Source organism: Schistocerca gregaria, chromosome 1, assembly GCF_023897955.1.
Source record: "Schistocerca gregaria isolate iqSchGreg1 chromosome 1, iqSchGreg1.2, whole genome shotgun sequence".
In the NCBI taxonomy this organism is placed as follows: Eukaryota; Metazoa; Arthropoda; class Insecta; order Orthoptera; family Acrididae; genus Schistocerca; species Schistocerca gregaria.
The window spans coordinates 1,032,326,359-1,032,345,823 of NC_064920.1; the positions used below are offsets into that span (position 1 = coordinate 1,032,326,359).

The 19,465-nt window shown below is 39.0% G+C and overlaps 1 protein-coding gene across 1 annotated transcript in view; it reads right to left on the bottom strand.

Moving 5' to 3' along the window:
- The window catches only part of LOC126279189 (ankyrin repeat and MYND domain-containing protein 2-like), a 72,327-nt gene that overhangs the window by 19,278 nt on the left and 33,584 nt on the right, over positions 1–19,465 (bottom strand). The window contains exon 3 of the mRNA XM_049979655.1: positions 18,753–18,892. Within this exon, the coding sequence (XP_049835612.1) occupies positions 18,753–18,892 (140 nt within the window). The remainder of the gene's footprint in view (positions 1–18,752; positions 18,893–19,465) is intronic.

Here is a 19,465-nt window from a genome sequence, read left to right on the forward strand (position 1 = left end):
TTCGTGGCTCTTATATCACAATAACGTACCCCCCCCCCCCCCCCACATTCATCCCTACTGGTGCACGACTATTCTACAAAAACCGAAATCATTGTGATGCCTAATCCTCTGTACTCTCCAGACCTAACACCTGCAGACTTCTTTCTATTTCCAAAGTTGAAAACCTGAAAGGATGAAGATTAGCAACAAAGGAGAGATACAAGAAAATTTGCAGGTGGCGCTTCACATGATCCATCAAGAGATCTACCAAGACTACTTCAAGAAGTGGAATCAGTGTTGGGAGTGGTGTATCAATTGTGGAGGAGAGTATTTTGAAGGAGAAGTAAAAGGTAATCGTAGAAAAACTTTGTGCACGAAGATCTGGAATTGTTTGAACAGACCTTGTAGATCAACAACCGATTAACAGCATGTTGTTCCAATTTTAGAACAAAATACAGCAGTGATTCTGCGTGGCATGAATTTGACAAATCTTTCATAGGTTTCTGGAGGTATGTGGCACTAGATGTCTATGCCCAGGTCATGCAATTACCAGAAAATATGGGCCAGTGATTTGCACACATGGAGCTGGTTCCTAATAGTATCAGTTAGTTGGCTGGAAGGTTAAAGGGACCAAACTATTAGGTTATTAGCCCCTTTTCCTCAGACACACAGGTCTAGTCTATATGAGGTAGATCAGAGAGCCTACTGTGCAAAACTCAGGAGAAGAAAACCGCAAGGTCTACCAATGCTAGTGAAGCTGAGGTAGGGGACAGAAAGAAGAAAGGGAGACAGGATGAAAGGCAAGCAAGGTGCTCCATCTAGGGAGCAGCCAGAAGCCCCTGAAAGCAGAGTACAATGAGGGGACATATATCCCCCAACCCCCGCCACTTATCAGAGGTATTCTATACTCTGAGATATCCTTATAAAGACTAGTAACAAGGACAGGGCAAGAGAAGCACAGACACACAAAAGATGAACAAGTCTCACAGGCCATGTGAGAGGGGAGAGAAGAGTAGAACAGCAGTGCAGCTCGGTCTGAGCAGAAGAGGCGACAGAGTGTTCTACCAACCTCTCAATGGGCCAATAAGGTTAAATTGCCCTCACTTAAAGAGTGTCGTAAATGCCCGCTTCACGAATAAAACATAAAACTAAGTCAGCTGCTAGGGGATTGTTTTCTAACACAGGGGGTATCAAGTCAGGGAAATTAAGAGTGTCCGGCACTGACCAAAAAAGGTTGATAAGGAGCCAGCAAAGGACAACATAGTCCTTGTAAGACACCTCTATGGCGGACCTCCACAGATTCATAGTCTCCTTCACCACCCATAGTTTGGTGAAAAAGTGAGTCATTTCATACTGCAGGCACCTGAAACTTAACAGCATAATACCAATGGAGGTCTGTTTCCATAATACTAATCTCAAGAGTAAGTCTACTGGTAGCCAGTTTGGCCAGTTTATCAGCGAGTTCCTTCCCCGGGATATTGACGTGGCCCAGGGTCCAGAAAAAGGTCACTGAGCATCCATGTCGTTCAAGGACATATAGGGAATCCTGGATAGCAATGACCAAGGGATGGCAAGGGCAGCACTGGTTCAAGAGCTTGCAACCAGCTCAAAGAATTGTTGCAGATGACAAAAGAACCACTAGCACACGAACAAATATTCTCACGAGCACGAGAGATGGTTATCAACTCCACAGTGAGTTTATGTCCCGCATGAGTATAAGCAAAGCCTACAGGATCAGCGACTACCAAGCCATCAGTGTATACTGCTTCCAAACCCTAGGACGCGTCAAGATTGAGAAAAATTGGCAGTGGCGGCCTCGGATGCACCGAGTCTTTTGGACCTTGTGACAGGTCAAGATGAAGCTGTGGCTTGCGAAATTGCGTGCGTATGGAATATCATCTCAGTTATGTGACTGGAATAGTGATTTACTGTTAGAGAGTTTGCAATTCGTAGTAATTGATGGAAAGTCTTTGAGTAAGACATAAGTGATTTCTAGTGTTCCCAAAGATAGTGTTAGAGGCCCTTTCCTGTTTCTTATCTATATAAACAATTTGGGAGACTATCTGAGCAGCCGTCTTACGGTGTTTGCAGATGACGCTTACATTGTTTGCAGATGACACTGTTGTTTATCAACTAGTAAAGTCATCAGCAGATCAAAACAAACTGCAAAACGATTTAGAAAAGATATCTGTATGTTGTGAAAATTGGCAATTGACCCTAAATAATAGAAAGTGTGAGGTCAACCACATGAGTGCTAAAAGGCATCCATTAAACTTTGGTTACACAATAAATCTGTCAAATCCGAAGGGCATAAATTCAACGAAATACCTAAGAATTACAATTACGAACAACTTAAATTGGGAGGAATACACAGAAAATGTTGTGGGGAAGGCTAACCAAAGACAGCGTTTTATTGGCAGGACACTTAGAAAATGAAACAGATCTACTGAGAGACTGCCTGCACTACACTTGTCCGCCCTCTTTCACAATACTGCTGTGCGGTGTAGGATCCTTACCAGATAGAACTGACAGAGTACATTGAAAAAGTTCAAAAAAGGCACCACATTTTGCATTATCGCAAAATATGGGAGAGTGTGTCACTAAAGTGATACAGGATTTGGGATGGACATCATTAAAACTAAGGCGTTTTTCCTTGCAGAGCGATCTTCTTGTGAAATTTCAATCACCAACTTTCTTCTCCAAATGCGAAAATATTTTGTTGACGCTGACCTACAAACGGAGAAACAATCACCATGATAAAATAAGGGAAATCAGAGCTCGTACAGAAAAATATAGGTGTTCGTTTTCTGCACGTGCTATACGAGATTGGAGTAAGAGAACAATGATGCTTTCTCACCACTGCAATAGAACTTACTTTCACTCAGTTAAAGATGGCAAGGATATGGCGCTGACAATCCCCCGTTAGGTGCTTGACCATTTGGTTGTGGATGTGGTTTGGGCCTGGGGCTGTATCAGGGCAGTGGGCTAGGACACTGACAAATTCTCACTCACTGAATGGAGCATTATATGGCTCCATGTGGTGTGCAGTAAAAGATAATTGATTTCACTCCAACCGCTGTTTTAAGACACAAAAGGCAGGTTGATAATGCTCAGATGCTGAAGCTTGAGCACAGTGCAGAGTAAAATGTTTGGCGACAGCATGTGGGTCAATGTAGACAGTGCCATTCAAGATAATATGAGGTACACGTGCAAGTGTTTCATATCCACAAAGACTTCCAACCTTAGCCCAAACCTGCGAAGGAAAGGTTTGATGGTTGAAACATACATTCCCAGCATTGCCACTTCCGTCTTTTTATATGGTGGCAGACCCATGCACGGAACCAATTAAAGACAATGAGGTTTTCCATCAATTGGTGCCACTTATGGCATTAGAGAGCCTGCCTATGATCCTGAACGGCCTCCGTGATTTGCGAGAACTGCTAAGATACTGACTTCCGTCGGGGTGAGCCTGAAGAATATGGGATTGCCGATAGAATGACTGTAGTTACATTCTGGACTACCTCATTGATATCTCTCTATGGTGGAGAGTAAAGGGCAACAGCAAAGCTGAACATAACCCAGTCAGCAATGTTGAGAGCTCATCTGGGCAGGCATCCAGGGGAGTGATGTTGAGGAAGATCAGGAAGTGATCACTACCACACAGGTCATCGTGGACTCTCCAGCACATGGATGGGAGAAGACAAGGTTTCCAAATGGAAAGGTCAATTTGGTCAAGAAAATCCTGTCCATCGCACTGAAATTTGTGGCGGTACCAGTACCAAAGAGGCAAAGTTCAAGTTGTGCCAGTAAATTTTCAAGGTCTTTACTGCGGTCAGTGACCATGGTCCCACATGACAAAGGGTTATCACCCAAGATTAGGAAAGGTGGAGGGAGCTGAGACACCAATGCATACAGTATGTTCCAAGACACTTCACCATCGGGAGGGAGGTAAACCCTGCAGACGGTAATAACCTGAAATGCTCTTACACGAACAACCACATCCTCCAAAAGCATATTAAGAGACATGAGTTCACTATACAGTGTGTCTAGAATATATGTGCAAACTCCGCCTGACACTCTGTAATAGGCAGTATGATTCTTATAATATCCCCAATACTCATGAAGGGCTGGGGTCTGCGTTCCTGAAAACCAAGTCTCCTGAAGGGCAATTCAGAAGGCAGGTGAAGTGCTTAAAGGACATCATAGCTTAGCAAGGTGGTGGAAAAAACCACTACAATTCCACTGGAGAATGATGATGTTTATGTACAGTAAGGCCATGAAGGGACTATGGGGGCAGTTTATGCCTTAGGGTCATCTGCTACCACTGGTTGAGGGGTTATGGCATCAACATACATAGGTTTCAAGTTCCGTTGTGTAGTGTGAACGAGGTACTCAGGGAGGTGCTGGAATCTCCACCTCGGCCACTGTAGTGGAACAGGCGGGATCTGGTGGTGCAGGGGCTATTGGAATGTCCTCCTTCTTGGAGGAATTTTTCTTGTCTCTCCCCTCCTCTCCTCAAAGGATTTCGATGATTGCGAAGGTTTCTCTGAATCAGTTTCAGCAAAGCCCTGCGACCAGCAGCCTGCATCTCCTTCAGCCACTGGCTGGAGTCCGGTTGTAGATCAGCAAAAACCTCGGAAAAAATGTGTCCCGAGGGACCCCTTCCTGCTGACAGAAACCGGAGGAAGGTAATTAATCTCCAGCTGGGAGGTGGGGGACTGACGTCCCTGGTGGGTAGGAAGCCATTGATCCTGAACAGCAAGAGGAGAGCCCCCAACCATCAGGGGGGGGGGGGGGGGGGGGCAGGCATGGCTGAGTGGCCCTGAGAGTCCACTGGAGGAGGTGTAATGGACAGGAGTACCATCACCAAAGGAGGCGATGTCATCGTAGCTGCAACATATGACACTGACTGACATACTGGGTGCAACCGCTTGTACTTCTCCTTAACCTCTTGGTAACTCAGTTTGTCCAAGTATTGTACTTTCTTTTCGCTTTGGAAAACAGTGCAATCTGGTGAGCAGGGTGTATGCTGCTTTCCACAGCTGACACAGGTGGGAGGGGAGGGGGGGGGGGGGGGGAGGTGTACAGGCAATGTTTGCATGCAGTGACTGTCCACAGTCTCTACCAGTTTTTCCATTCGTTTGTAAAGAATTCGCGTTAGTATTTTGCAGCTCTGACTTATTAAACTGATAGTTCGGTAATTTTCACATCTGTCAACACCTGCTTTTTTTGGGATTGGAATTATTAATATTCTTCTTGAAGTCTGACAGTATTTTGCCTGTCTCATACATCTTGCTCACCAGATGGTAAGGTTTTGTCAGGACTGGCTCACCCAAGGCCGTCAATAGTTCTAATGGAATGTTGTCTACTCCCGGGGCATTGTTTCGACTCAGGTCTTTCAGTGCTATGTCAAACTCTTCACGAAGTATCATATCTCCCATTTCATCTTCCTCTACATCCTCTTCCATTTCCATAATATTGTCCTTTAGTACATCGCCATTGTGTAGACCCTCTATATACTCCATCCACCTTTCTGCTTTATCTTCTTTGTTTGGAACTGGGTTTCCATCTGACCTCTTGATATTCATACAAGTGGCTCTTTTTCCTCCAAAGGTCTCTCTAATTTTCCTGTGGGCAGTATCTATCTTACTGTTAGTGAGATAAGCCTCTACATCCTTACATTTATCCTCTAGCCATACCTGCTTAGTCATTTTGCTCTTCCTGTCGATCTCACTTTTGAGTCGTTTTCGTTTTTGCCTGCTTCATTTGCTGCATTTTTATATTTTCTCCTTTCATCAATTAAATTCAATATTTCTTCTGTTACCCAAGGATTTCTACTAGCCCTCATCTTTTTTCCTACTTGATCCTCTGCTGCCTTCACTACTTCATCCCTCAGAGCTACTCATTCTTCTTCTACTGTATTTCTTTCCCCCATTCCTGTCAATTGTTCCCTTATGCTCTCCCTGAAACTCTGTACAACCTCTGATTTAGTCAGTTTATCCAGGTCCCATCTCCTTAAATTCCCACCTTTTTGCAGTTTCTCCAGTTTTAATCTACAGTTCATAACCAATAGATTGTGGTCAGAGTCCACATCTGCCCCTGGAAATGTCTTACAATTTAAAACCAGGTTCCTAAATCTCTGTCTTACCATTATATAATCTATCTGATACCTTTTAGTATCTCCAGGATTCTTCCAGGTGTACAACTTTCTTTTATGATTCTTGAACCAAGTGTTAGCTATGATTAAGTTGTGCTCTGTGCAAAATTCTATCAGACGACTTCCTCTTTCATTTCTTTGCCCCAGTCCATATTCACCTACTATGTTTCCATCTCTCCCTTTTCCTACTCTCGAATTCCAGTCACACATGACTATTAAATTTTCGTCTCCCTTCACTACCTGAATAATTTCTTTTATCTCATCATACATTTCATCAATTTCTTCATCATCTGCAGCTAGTTGGCATATAAACTTGTACTACTTTAGTAGGCATGGGCTTCGTGTCTATCTTGGCCACAATAATGCGTTCACTATGCTGTTTGTAGTAGCTTACCCACACTCCTATTTTTTTTATTCATTATTAAACCTACTCCAGCATTACCCCTATTTGATTTTGTATTTATAACCCTGTATTCACCTGACCAAAAGTCTTGTTCCTCCTGCCACCGAACTTCACTAATTCCCACTATATCTAACTTTAACCTAGCCATTTCCCTTTTTAAATTTTCTAACCTACCTGCCCGAGTAAGGGATCTGACATTCCAAGCTCCGATCCGTAGAACGCTAGTTTTCTTTCTCCTGATAACGACGTCCTCCTGAGTAATCCACTCCCGGAGATCAGAATGGGGGACTATTTTACCTCCAGAATATTTTACCCAAGAGGACGTCATCATCATTTAACCATACAATAAAGCTGCATGCTCTCGGGGAAAATTACGGCTGTAGTTTCCCCTTGCTTTCAGCCGTTCGCAGTACCAACACAGCAAGCCTGTTTTGGTCAGTGTTACAAGGCTAGATCAGTCAATCATCTAGACTGTTGCCCCTGCAACTACTGAAAAGGCTGCTGCCCCTCTTCAGGAACCATATGTTTGTCTGGCCTGTCAACACATATTCCTCCGTTGTGGTCGCACCTTGTATCGTTGAGGCACGCAAGCCTCCCCACCAACGGCAAGGTCCATGGTTCATGGGGGGTTTAAAATGATATGACAAAGCAATGGAAATAAAAAATTATATTTCAATCAATTAATTGAATAAAAATGAGGATCAAAGTCATTTTGATAAAGATTTAAAAATAAATTTATTTACCTGATGAGATTCAAACTCTCAACCTCCAGCATATTAGCAGGATATCCATTACACCAGGTAACAAAACTATTTGATGCAACATTTTTAATGATATTGACTGACACACATAACTCAGAAATTTTTTGTCAATTACTTGAAAATGAGAGCCCACCGAGGTGAATGGTAGCTGCAGTGTGTGATACATGGGATCTTTACATACATAACCATATAGATGGTTTCAAAATATTAATATATATGATATTTCTGAATTTTGCACACCAACTTGGAAAATGTTAACAGACAAATCATACAGCATCCACATTGATATTAATGCATGTGGTATCAAATCACACTTCAGTAATCTGGCATCAGCAAGCAAATGACTGGAGAGAACAGATCTTCCTTAGGTGGCTGCTCTGAAACTGTACATTTTTATTACAAATAAACAGCTATTCGCTAATATTAGAATCTCAATTTCTGTTAAGATAGCAAGAACAGAGCAAAGAATGTGGAGCTGTATTCAGTTTTTTTTAATTTTTGTTTTATTGCAACTGTTTTCATGGGGACATTTGATAAAAGTTTGGAAGAGTATCCTCCTAGGGGCACTGATGTATTGAAATCTTGCCCTTTATGTTCATACGAATTGGAGACAACTTTTCCAAGCATTCAAAAATGTTTTCACATATCAGAGAGCCGTTTACACCAGAGAATTTAATATTTAGAAATGTGCTGTAATGAATCAACTATAGTTATTAACATAATGATATTCTTACTGTTGATAATAAAATGTTTGAGTTACTTTGCTGTATCGATTTTGTATTACTAGGGCCAGGAAAATTTCGCTCAAGTGAGAAACTGAAACAGCTGAAAGCTGCAATTTTTAGTCGCATAACACAAAATTGGCAATTTTTATGAAGGATCACAAAATCTGGCATTTTTCCTTGCTCCCATGTAAAACTGTCATAAATCTGAAGACAGTAGTTTTCTTACTCTGGTAATTGATAGTTACTGATTGCTAAAACTAGATTTAGACTTTTTCTCAATGCTGAAAATTCTGCATTATTTTACAATGACAGTTATTTTCCACATAAAAGACAATGATTAGAGGTAATGTTACATGAAACTACTCTACTTCCAATCATATCTATTCCAGTAACAGTTTTAGTTATCAATGTAACATTTCCAGACACTTCTGCAAAAATTACTGCACAAAAATGGTTCACTTTTGTGAGATTTCCAATGCAGTTCATACAAGTACACATTTTCATAGCACAAAAATATGAATATGGCACTTTAGCTGAGCAAACACATAAGTCAACATGGTGTCTGGTCACTTTCCAACCCTACCTAGGTCCCAGTCTGTGTAACAGATTGCACTGTCATCACAAACTTCACTCAGAATGTAGCAAAAATAAAAAATAAATAATACTGAATAAATATGGAAATAAAAATTTCAGTGTTCTTTTTTTGCCACCAGAAACAAATGAGCATGGCACTGTGTCCTGTGCTGACTGACTGACCAAGCAGGAGACATATTGATTTTTGTGTTCAATTGATACACTGCATTAAAGTTCCTCCAAAACGCATCATATCTGGTATTATCTGATGTGCAAAAGATCAATAAATCTTACATCACTAATAAAACCTTACCTGAATCCAAGTTAAAATTGAAAATTATTGTCGGAAAATTAATTTTTTATGTTTAAACCAGAAAGATTTTGAGAAATATAAAAGGCTGAACACCTCAGGTAGAGGTGAAGGAAACTGAAATGCATTGGGTCACATCTTCAAATGAGCCTAACATTTCTCATGGCCATACATCCACTCTGTGTTCACAGCTGTAAGTTCTTGTTTCAACCATGGGATGACGGTAAAATCTATTAACACTGAAGTGGCAAAGAGTCTGTTATGTGTACCTATAATGGTAAGTCTCAGCCATGTATGATATTCTAGAAGAAAACAAATTCCTTCATAATTTAATGAAGAAGCAACTTTCCCTGCCGGCAAAATATGCGGACACAGTCAAATGTCTGGTGCTGTGCTTTAGGCATTTTGTCTTTCTTGTTTAAATTTAGGTTCCAGGCAGCTGTCTCCAAATTAAAGCAAAGTGTCGACAGGTTGGCAACATAATATCTCAGAACAGAGCTTCGAAGTCATGACAATTTCTTTCAAAAAACTTAACAATATATCCGTTTGAACAGTCCATGGGTATACTGCCGGTTCATACTGTCCTAATGGGCACAATATTTCGGCGATCAGACATGTCGCCATCATCAGATGCGCTGACGAACTGAGCTCCTGAGGGCAGGCAGCCGAAGAGAGCGGCCCATGGGGAGGAAGGGATTTAAATCAGCCACCCGCCCTCAGGAGCTCAGTTCGTCAGCGCATCTGATGATGGCGAAATGTCTGATCACCAAAATATTGTTCCCGTTGCACACTATGAACCGGCAGTATACCCGTGGACTGTTCGAGCAACAAATACGCGAGGAACTGATGAGTCACATCTTAACAGTATATGGTTATAAAATTATTATTATTTTTTAAAGTATCAGATAATGAATTTAATATAAATAACTTGTTTTTAATCATGTAAACAAATGAGCCTAATGATGTCAATAAATATAAATAACATAAATTATTTTTTCTTTTAACTCTGTAAATCCTGGCTATAACAACATTCAAAGGACTTTGAAATTATGTTGTTATAAATGAGTGTTTTAACTGAGATTTGTATTTTCAGTCTATTTTGGTGGCAAATGGAAAAGAACAAATTTATGTAGCTTTGCTCTATTTTACAAACAATATTCACTCTTAAGCTTACATGAATATGATATATACAGCAGTCTAAACTACTTTACTTTAAAGTTAAGTAATCAGTCATTTTACTCTGCTGTCTATTTGCCCAATACACAATTTCTAAATTATGTTCATTATTTCATTTGCAATTTCGCTACTTCCTCTCCTAGCTTCGTAAAATATCTTCACAATTCTAATGGCTTTAAAAGTGTCACTCACAGCAGGGATAGGCACTTTACTTCTTTCTTATTCCTCTTCTTCTTCATGTCTCTAACTCACTACATGGCCACAGTGGCCTTCTTCTTCTTCTTCTTCTTCTTCTTATTTGCAATATCATCTTCAGTTTTCACTTCAGTTGTGACAAGGTCATCATCTAATGTTGCACACATTTCAAGTCACACTGACTGGGAATATCACAGTTGATTAAGCAGCAATGCAGATGGCAGCAGATCATCAGTGTCATCAAATGTGTCTTCAGTTTTTGCAGCATTTATTTCCTTCAGCTGTGATTTACACACAACAAAAACAGTTCTTCATGGTTTGGGTTGTGACTCAGCTCCCATCCATTAGTGTAATAGAATAATCCTAATTTTTCTCAATGCACTAAATCATTTTCAGTAACATGAGCTTTTGATAGTGGCATTTCAGACTCCTAATTACTCCTTGGTCCATGGGTGGCAAAAAACTAGTCATATATGCAGGAAGAAAAACAAGCTTAATATACTCCATACCAGAGAGTGCAGGATGTGCTGGACAGTTGTCACCAAGAACCAGTATATTCCTCTTCTGACTTCCAAGTTCCCAATCCCAACACCTCATCTCTGCTTCAAAGAGTTCAGAGGTAATCCAGGACTTTTTTAGCATTCAAAAGATGTTGTTGAATGTTCAAGATGGCGCCGGGTAAACCCTCCTCGTGTAATGATGTCTCAATTTCCATAAAAAGTGATAGTGATATGTGCAAAATTTGTGTAAAAAAGGTTAAGCGTGGTATCCTGTGTATCGAGTGCAAGTCGTGGTACCACGATAAATGCGTAAAAGTGAATCTGAAGTATATAAAAGACGATCATGATTGGACATGCCGTCAGTGCCTTACGAGTGCCGCGAAAAACGAAACACTGTACACACTAAAATCAAAAGAAACACTAATAAGGGTTCTATCAGACGATTTAGTGACTATAACAACGAAATACCAAGAACTCCAGAAGAAATATCAAGAACTGGAAATAAAATACCAAGGATTGGAGCAAAATCATCGCCTAGCACAAGATGCCGTAAAAGATCTTTCTACGCAAAAAAAGTGGCGAGTACCGATGCAGACTAAAGCATGTAAACAAACAGTAAGTACAGCTTCGGTGATACCGCTATCAAATAAATACTTGGTTATAGACGAAGACTGTAATAAAACCGCAAGCCTAGCACAAGATGTCGTAGAAGATCTTTCCACGCAAAAAACGTGGCGTGTGCCGACTAAAGCATGTAAACAAACAGTAAGTACAGCTTCGGTGATACCGCTATCAAATAAATACTTGGTTCTAGACGAAGACTGTAATAAAACAGCAAATAGGGATGAACCAGAATCAGTGACTAAACGTCCAATAAAGTGCAGTCAGGAAAATTTTTACAACTAATAAAACAAGGAACTACAAAAAACGAGTTCTTGTGCTTGGAGATAGTCACGCCAAGAGAATCGCCGAGAAAATGAATTAATACAGTTCATCATTTACGGCCGCAGGAATAACTAAGCCAAGCGCGCCTTTGACCGAGATAACGAAAAACAGTAATTCACTAAATGAGTTATCTAAGACTGACACGGTCATAATCATGGGTGGAAGCAACAATGTATACCGAAACGAGGGTAAATTTGCCACACAATGTCTAAAAACAACACTACTGAACCTCAAAGTGCCGAATATCGTAGTCACAAGCATGCCTCATAGAAACGACCTGCAGGACAACTCAATCGTAAATTTGGAGCTTACAAAAATAAATAGACAATTTCGTAAAATATGCAAGTATTATCAAAACGTAACATTCTTTGAGCTTCCCAATTCAAGAGAACTGTTCACGAAACATGGTCAACACTATAACAGCGCTGGGAAGTCGTGCATTAGCAAAATGCTGACAAAACTAATACAAAAAGACGACCACGCTGTAAGAAATACAATTGCAATACAGCCAGTTTCTATCAAGGAAATACGAAAACACCTTAACAGCTGCATAACTAGTAAGTCAGTCGCAGCCACAGCATCAGTGCAGCCAGGATCATCACTTGAACAAGAAGAGGCAGCGCCAGAATCATCTTCAACAAAAACAGCGAGAAAATGTGAGGATCCAACGGAAGAAACAGTGGCCAGTCCATCAATCAGTAGGATAACCATAACACCCCATCACTAAAAGGATTTTTTAGACCAAGGCAAGAGAAACGTAAAGACTACAAGGTAAGCAGTGCTCAGTGCTTCTCAGTCTTCCACCAAAATATGCAATGCTTAAGAAACAAAGTGCAACAATTAGAAGTGGAACTGCAGTCTACTGACAGCTCACTTGTTTGCTTAACAGAACATTGGTGTAACGGTTCAGAATTATCAAATGTAGCACTACATTCATACACTCTAGCCTGTCATTACAGTAGAAACACTATGAAATGTGGTGGATCATGCATATACGTGAAAGAGGGGATTATGTATAAAATTAGGAATGACGTCATGGCATTAAGTGAAGATAAACACATAGAAATATCTGCTTTAGATATAAAAAACCTAGATGTATTCCAAAGACTAACAGTACTATGTATTTATCGTGCTCCCAGTGGTGACATGGACACATTCACTACAAAGTTAACCCAAGCATTAGATATGGTCTCCAGCCCCAAAGGCAAAATTATCATTTGTGGAGATCTAAACATTAACATGATGAACCCAGATATGTTGTACAATAATTTTCTGAACATTATGTATGCCTATGGTGTATCACCATTAATTAACACTGCCACTAGGATAACCAGACATTCAGCTTCAAGTATTGACCATATGCTAACAGACATAGAGAAAGATAGATGTGACGTTGTCATAGATGACCTTGGCATCGCAGACCATTCCAGTCAGTTATTAAAATTGGGTATAGAATTAGATAATAACACTAAAATAGACAAGTACAGTAGGGTTTTCTCTAAGTCAAAAAGAGCTCTATTTGCTGCAATACTTAACAGTGAAACATGGGAGGAAGTGTACAGAGAACCTACTATAAATGGGAAGTTTTCAAAGTTTCTGTCAGTATTTAAATTCAGGTTTGAAGAAGTGTTCCCTAAAGTTCTAAGAATCACTAAATCATGCAACAACAACAGCTGGGTAACCAATGGGATAAGGAAATCTGCTGAAACGCTCAAGCACCTCAGCTCAATGAAAAACTACCGTAATGATTCAGCATTTCATAACTATTATCATAGATACAGAAAGATCTATAGAAAAGTATTGTTAGTGGCTAAAAGGTACCAAAATGACAAATTTATAGAAAAAGCCAGTAATAAAATCAAAGCAGCATGGAAAATCACCAAACAAGAAACTAATAGGAAAAAATTAAAGCCAGTAAACATACAGTTTCAGCACAATGATACCAAAATAAATGATCCCAAAAAACTAGCAAACTTTGCCAATCAATATTTCAGTAACATAGCTACCAGACTGCAACAGAAGTTCAACAAAACAAAGCAATCACAAACTCTGAACAAAATAGCACACACAATGATGCTACGACCAACCACAGCAGAAGAAGTATCCAATGTTGTGAGTAACCTAAAATGTAAAAATTCAGCAGGCATAGATGAAATACCTGTGTGCTTACTGAAGGACTGCATAGACAACATCAAAGACCCATTAGTGCACATCATCAATGAATCCTTCTCCATGGGTTGCTTCCCAGAAATACTAAAGCATGCAAAAATCCTACCTATATATAAGAAAGGTGACCCAGAAATCATAGAAAACTACAGACCAATCTCATTACTGTCATCCTTTTCAAAAGTCATAGAGACCATAATGAAAAACAGGCTCATGGGGTACTTAACAAAGTTCAATCTTCTGAGTAAAGAGCAATTTGGTTTCCGGGCTGGCAAAAGCACAAATTCAGCTGTAGCTCACTTCTCAAATGTTATCCTCGAAGCACTAGACAAAGGAGACCACATAACAGGGATCTTCCTTGATTTGACCAAAGCATTTGACACGGTAGACCACACAATTTTGCTAAACAAACTAAATGCACTAGGAGTAAGAGGAGTAACAAACATGTGGTTTCATACATACCTGCAAAACAGGGTCCAACAGGTGGAGATCACTCAAACCAACTCCAATCACACCTTTTCACACCTTTCAAACCCAGAATACATCAACATAGGAGTCCCCCAAGGAAGTGTGCTGGGCCCAATCCTCTTTTTAACATACATAAACGATTTTCCACAAAGTGTCAAACATGGTGAATCAGTACTGTTTGCTGATGACAGTAACATCCTAACCAAAGCTGAGTCGCCAAGTGCACTCAATGAAAAAGCTGAGGAAACACTTAAGCATGTATGCCAATGGATAGAGACTAATAAATTAACCCTAAATGTAAAAAAAAAAACCAACAGCATTAGCTTCCACTTAAACAGAAAACCGAACAGTAGCAAGCTAAAAGTTAATGACGAGCACATAGAATGTGTACCATCAACAAAATTTTTAGGCATGCATGTCGACTCTCAACTAAATTGGACCAAGCACACTGCGGTACTTGGAATGCGAATAGCTTCAGCATGCTATGCACTTAGGATTATAAATTCAGTGTGTAGTCGCCGGTGTACTAGAACTGCATATTTTGCGTATGTCCACTCTATAATTAGTTATGGCATAACCTTCTCGGGATCAACAGAGCAGAACAGACAAACAATATTTAAGTTGCAAAAACGGGCCGTACGAATCATAACAAAAAGTAGCAGTAGATCCCATTGCACAGAGTTATTTAAATCTTTGGGTATATTGACAGTTCCGTGTGAATACATTTTGCAGACAGTAATATGCATAAAAAGACACATTGACCAGTTCCCGATAAACAGTTCCATACATGCACATGACACCAGACACAGACAACACTTACACCTCTATAGGAAAAACAAATCAAAAACTCAAAATAGCATGTTATATAATGGAATTAAATTATACAATAAACTTCCACAAGGGATCAAAGACATAAGCAAAATAGATAACCTCAGGAAATCGCTAAAAAAATATCTCTCGGAAAAGTGCTTTTATACTGTCAATGATTACTTGAGATGATGTGAATGCATAGAAATATGTAAAAATTAGCAACTGTGTCTAAGTGGTTTAAAAATGCATCTTGTTATAATATTCATGAATTCCGATTGTGACAATTATAAATTTGTGTACCTATTGTATACACTCATGTTGACAACATCCATACAATCCTGATTGTCTACGGATGGATAAATAAATAAATAAATAAATAAATAAAATAAAAATTGTAGCGCACTGACAGATTTTTACATGCGTAAAACACCTAGGATTTTTTGATTTACCTATCACAAGCAATTTTTTTAATTCTCAGTTCCATCTGAATTAGCACACACCAGAACTGTTATTCGTTCTTCAGATAACTTGCCATCAACACATTTTTCACCCTTGAATTTCAGTTTTTTGTCGAGTGTCAATTCAAAGAAAATGCCAGTCTCGTCTACATTAAAGATTTCACAGTCCGCATATCCTTCATGAACTGCAGGCCAGATGGTAGTGGGCCATTGCTGGATTCACTGCTCGGTTTCCCAAAAGTAAAGTCATGACATTGCTTGAACCTGTCAATCCAGTCACTGATGCGCACAAATTGCTCATCTTTTAATTTGATGGAAAATTCTTCAAGCTTTCACCATAAGAAGGGGTTCACTAATGGGTATATTGACACTTCTCTGCTGCTTAAACCACTAGAACAGTGCTTCATCCACGTTCCTCTATTCAGCTTTTTGTAATCACTTAATTTTATATCAATTTTGTTCAAATGCAGTAACAATTTTATCCTTGTTCTTCAAAATCATTTGGACTGTGGAGTTTACGAAGCTAAACTGACAACACAAGTCAACTTTTTGAGCTCCATTCTCAATTTCATGAATCACTTTGACTTTTCCTGTCACCATTACAACATTTCCTTTACTGGCCACACTCTTTTGAAACACAATGGAAACTGACATAACATGTACTGTTGACAAGTTCTGTGACTGTCACCACTATTGCAGTATGAATGCGCTAGGGAAGCAATTAAGTGAGGAGTCTGTACTACGGCTATTGTTGACGGGAAGGCAGGGAGAAGAATATGCCAGGTTCCCATATTACAACCAATTTCCTTCCACAGCACATTGATTCTTGGAAAATCTTGTCGCTAAATAAGGCTGAAAATGACGTTATATAGGAGGCACATACATATACGTTTGTTGTACTAAGCAAATATGAGAAGTACATTCCTTGCGAGGAACACGGATGTACCACAGAAATCACAATGTTACAGCCGAGATGTCGTCATAATTGATATCATTATAAGAAGGTTCAACTGTAATATAATTAATGGATATATTTTCATCTTCCACATAACACTGGGATAAAAAGAAAGAGAAGATGAAATAAGATGTAAGGAACATGTGGTAATTGAAAAATAAGCCTTCAGAAACTAATACCAAAACTGCTAGAAATAATGTTGAATTTGGTGTAAAATAACACCAAAATTGTTTTTCCTGTTCCTGTGTATTGCTTAATTCCTTTTAAGTGTGTGGCTGATGTATACACAGCATTGACCATATTTCCAAAATGTTATCATTTATTTCTAGCATAGTAGTGAATAAGTGCATCAGTGGTTTGATAATTTTAGTATCTATCAATCCACACTATAGAACGTTATGAGATATACTTAACACTAGGTTCGCCAACTGGTTCCACTAAAAAATTCTTCAACAGACGGAGCTGCATGCTAGTGAAATCTTTAGGTTCCTCTCACACTGTACTTTATCAGAAAGTACACTTTATATGGTTGCTGGCAAACTATTAAAAATTCGTGATCCTGAATTATGGATACTTTTCTGGACCAGTACACCTTACAAGCAAATCTGTTAGTATGAATGGGAGTTATACTACTTATGATGAATTTGATTAATAATAGACATAATGGGAAACAGCAATAAAACAAACATCAACACCTTCTTGAAACTATTTATCAGATTTTGGAGAGTGAAATGCTGAATTTGTCTTCCGAGCTCTAAGACACTAGCAGGAATTATCGTACTTTTACTTGAGAAAACAAAGTTGATACCACTATTTCTGAAATTAATTTAAGAATAACAAGATACACTTCATTTAGTGAGGACTTCTTACACACACACACACACACACACACACACACACACACACACACACACACATTGCAGGAATGGAGGGAAGGAGGCTGACAGGTGAGAGAGAAATGTTGAAGGCGTTTGTGATAAGAATAGGGTACTAGTGAGTTCATTCTGGATGCAAGAAGGGGAAGTTGTGCGCAACGTACAACATCGACATGCAGGCTTTTAGCAAAATTGATGGAGAGTGCAAAAAAGAAGATGTGGGTGCAGGGTGAGTGAAATTAGGACAGAAGCAATTGAGAAAACATTTTTCCACATTTAGCATAAATCTGAAGTCCATGTCTGTTCCCCCTTCTCATTACCCTTGTCCTTTCTTAACTTGGCAAGATATTTTTCTTGTCTTATCTAATTCAGCCTGTAGTCAGTAGTCTTCCCTTTGCAGTTTACTGTCTTCCTATCCCTACTGCATATCTTACACCGTCACTGAAGAGCCTCATTTACTTTCCTGATACTCAAGCTAGTACAGAAAAAAAAATACAGCTGCCCTAACCCTAAACTATATAGTTAACTAACCTACAGCAAAATGAGCACTTCTTGCTCACAATAAATAGCAATGATTTAGCAAAAATAAGTTAGTAGATTGTCGAGTAAGCAGCAAAACTTGCTCACAGAAATTTGGTCAACATATAAACAAACTAGGATTGATTAAATTGTTTAACCTACAATGATTAAAATTCATTGTATCTCCTGCAAACCTGTACTAGGCAGTAATGAGATAGCCCTTCTCAGTTACGCTGGGCTCCAAAACACTCACATTCTGTAAGTTTACTGCTTAAAAACTGCACTTAAAAATTAAAACTAGAGCCTGCATTTATAATCATGCTTTTGTAAGTACTGCCCAAAGATGAAAATGTTGACAAAAGGTTTAAATATATATACTAATTCAAATATGACCACAAAGTCTTTCATGCTAGATTTGTTGTGTTAAATGATATCAGTTGGCTTACAGAATAACACCAGAAGTCTCCACGAAACATTTAATGCAACTAATACACTTGTCATCTATGTAAAGTTCACTAAAATAATATTGCTAGTAATGAGCTTATCTTTACACGAGGATAAAAACTCAGGTCTTGCCTGGCACAGGAAGGACTAAACACTTCGTAAACAGATATTGCTTATAATCCTACCCTCCCTCCCCTTCTCTCTCTCTCTCTCTCTCTCTCTCTCTCTCTCTCTCTCTCTCACACACACACACACACACACACACAAACGAAAATTTTGGAAGAGAACAATATATTTATAACTATGTTTACTGGTTTACATTAACAGTATTACCTGCATTACAAATTTATGCAATGGTGCAGCAAGCACAGGTGTCAGTTTAGGCTCAGTCTCTAAACCTTGAGGAACTGTATAATAGTCAACGTCAGCTTTAGGTACAAAATTATTAATGACTGCCACACATGCGTGGTTTCCTGTAAACAAAAGAAGTGAAATTAATCACACCAAAAAGGTAATTATCAACAAAAATAATCATTGTTGAGTCATTCCATGTCAAATCAACACACTTTAAATAAAAATTTTACCTCACTCTCCTAGATTTTTCTGAAAGTTGGTATACTTATAGTTGGTGCTGAAACTAATAAAAATACCAAATTTCAGTTTTTTTTACCTCAAACCATTCCTGAAATATGGTCATGTAAACTTTTCAAAAACTGGCCAAAAAGTGTGAACGGACTTTTTTTAAATTGCACTAGGAGCTGCCCTAATTGAGCTAGAGAACTGGGACAGGTGTCATTTTGCAGCATTTTTCATGCTCTTTCCAGTGATAGACAAAAAACAGCTTCATATTAATAACCTTTATCAAAATGGTAATTAATATTTCAATTTAATTTTTTTTACAAAAAGTACATAATTGAAAATTTTCAAAATATTTCCGTAACAACTTCATACTGTTGTAAATCACATGGCAAAATATAAATGTGGGATGATGATGGGTTCATTGTTACAAAAAAATATTCCAGACTCTTGTTTTTCACTAACGGCCC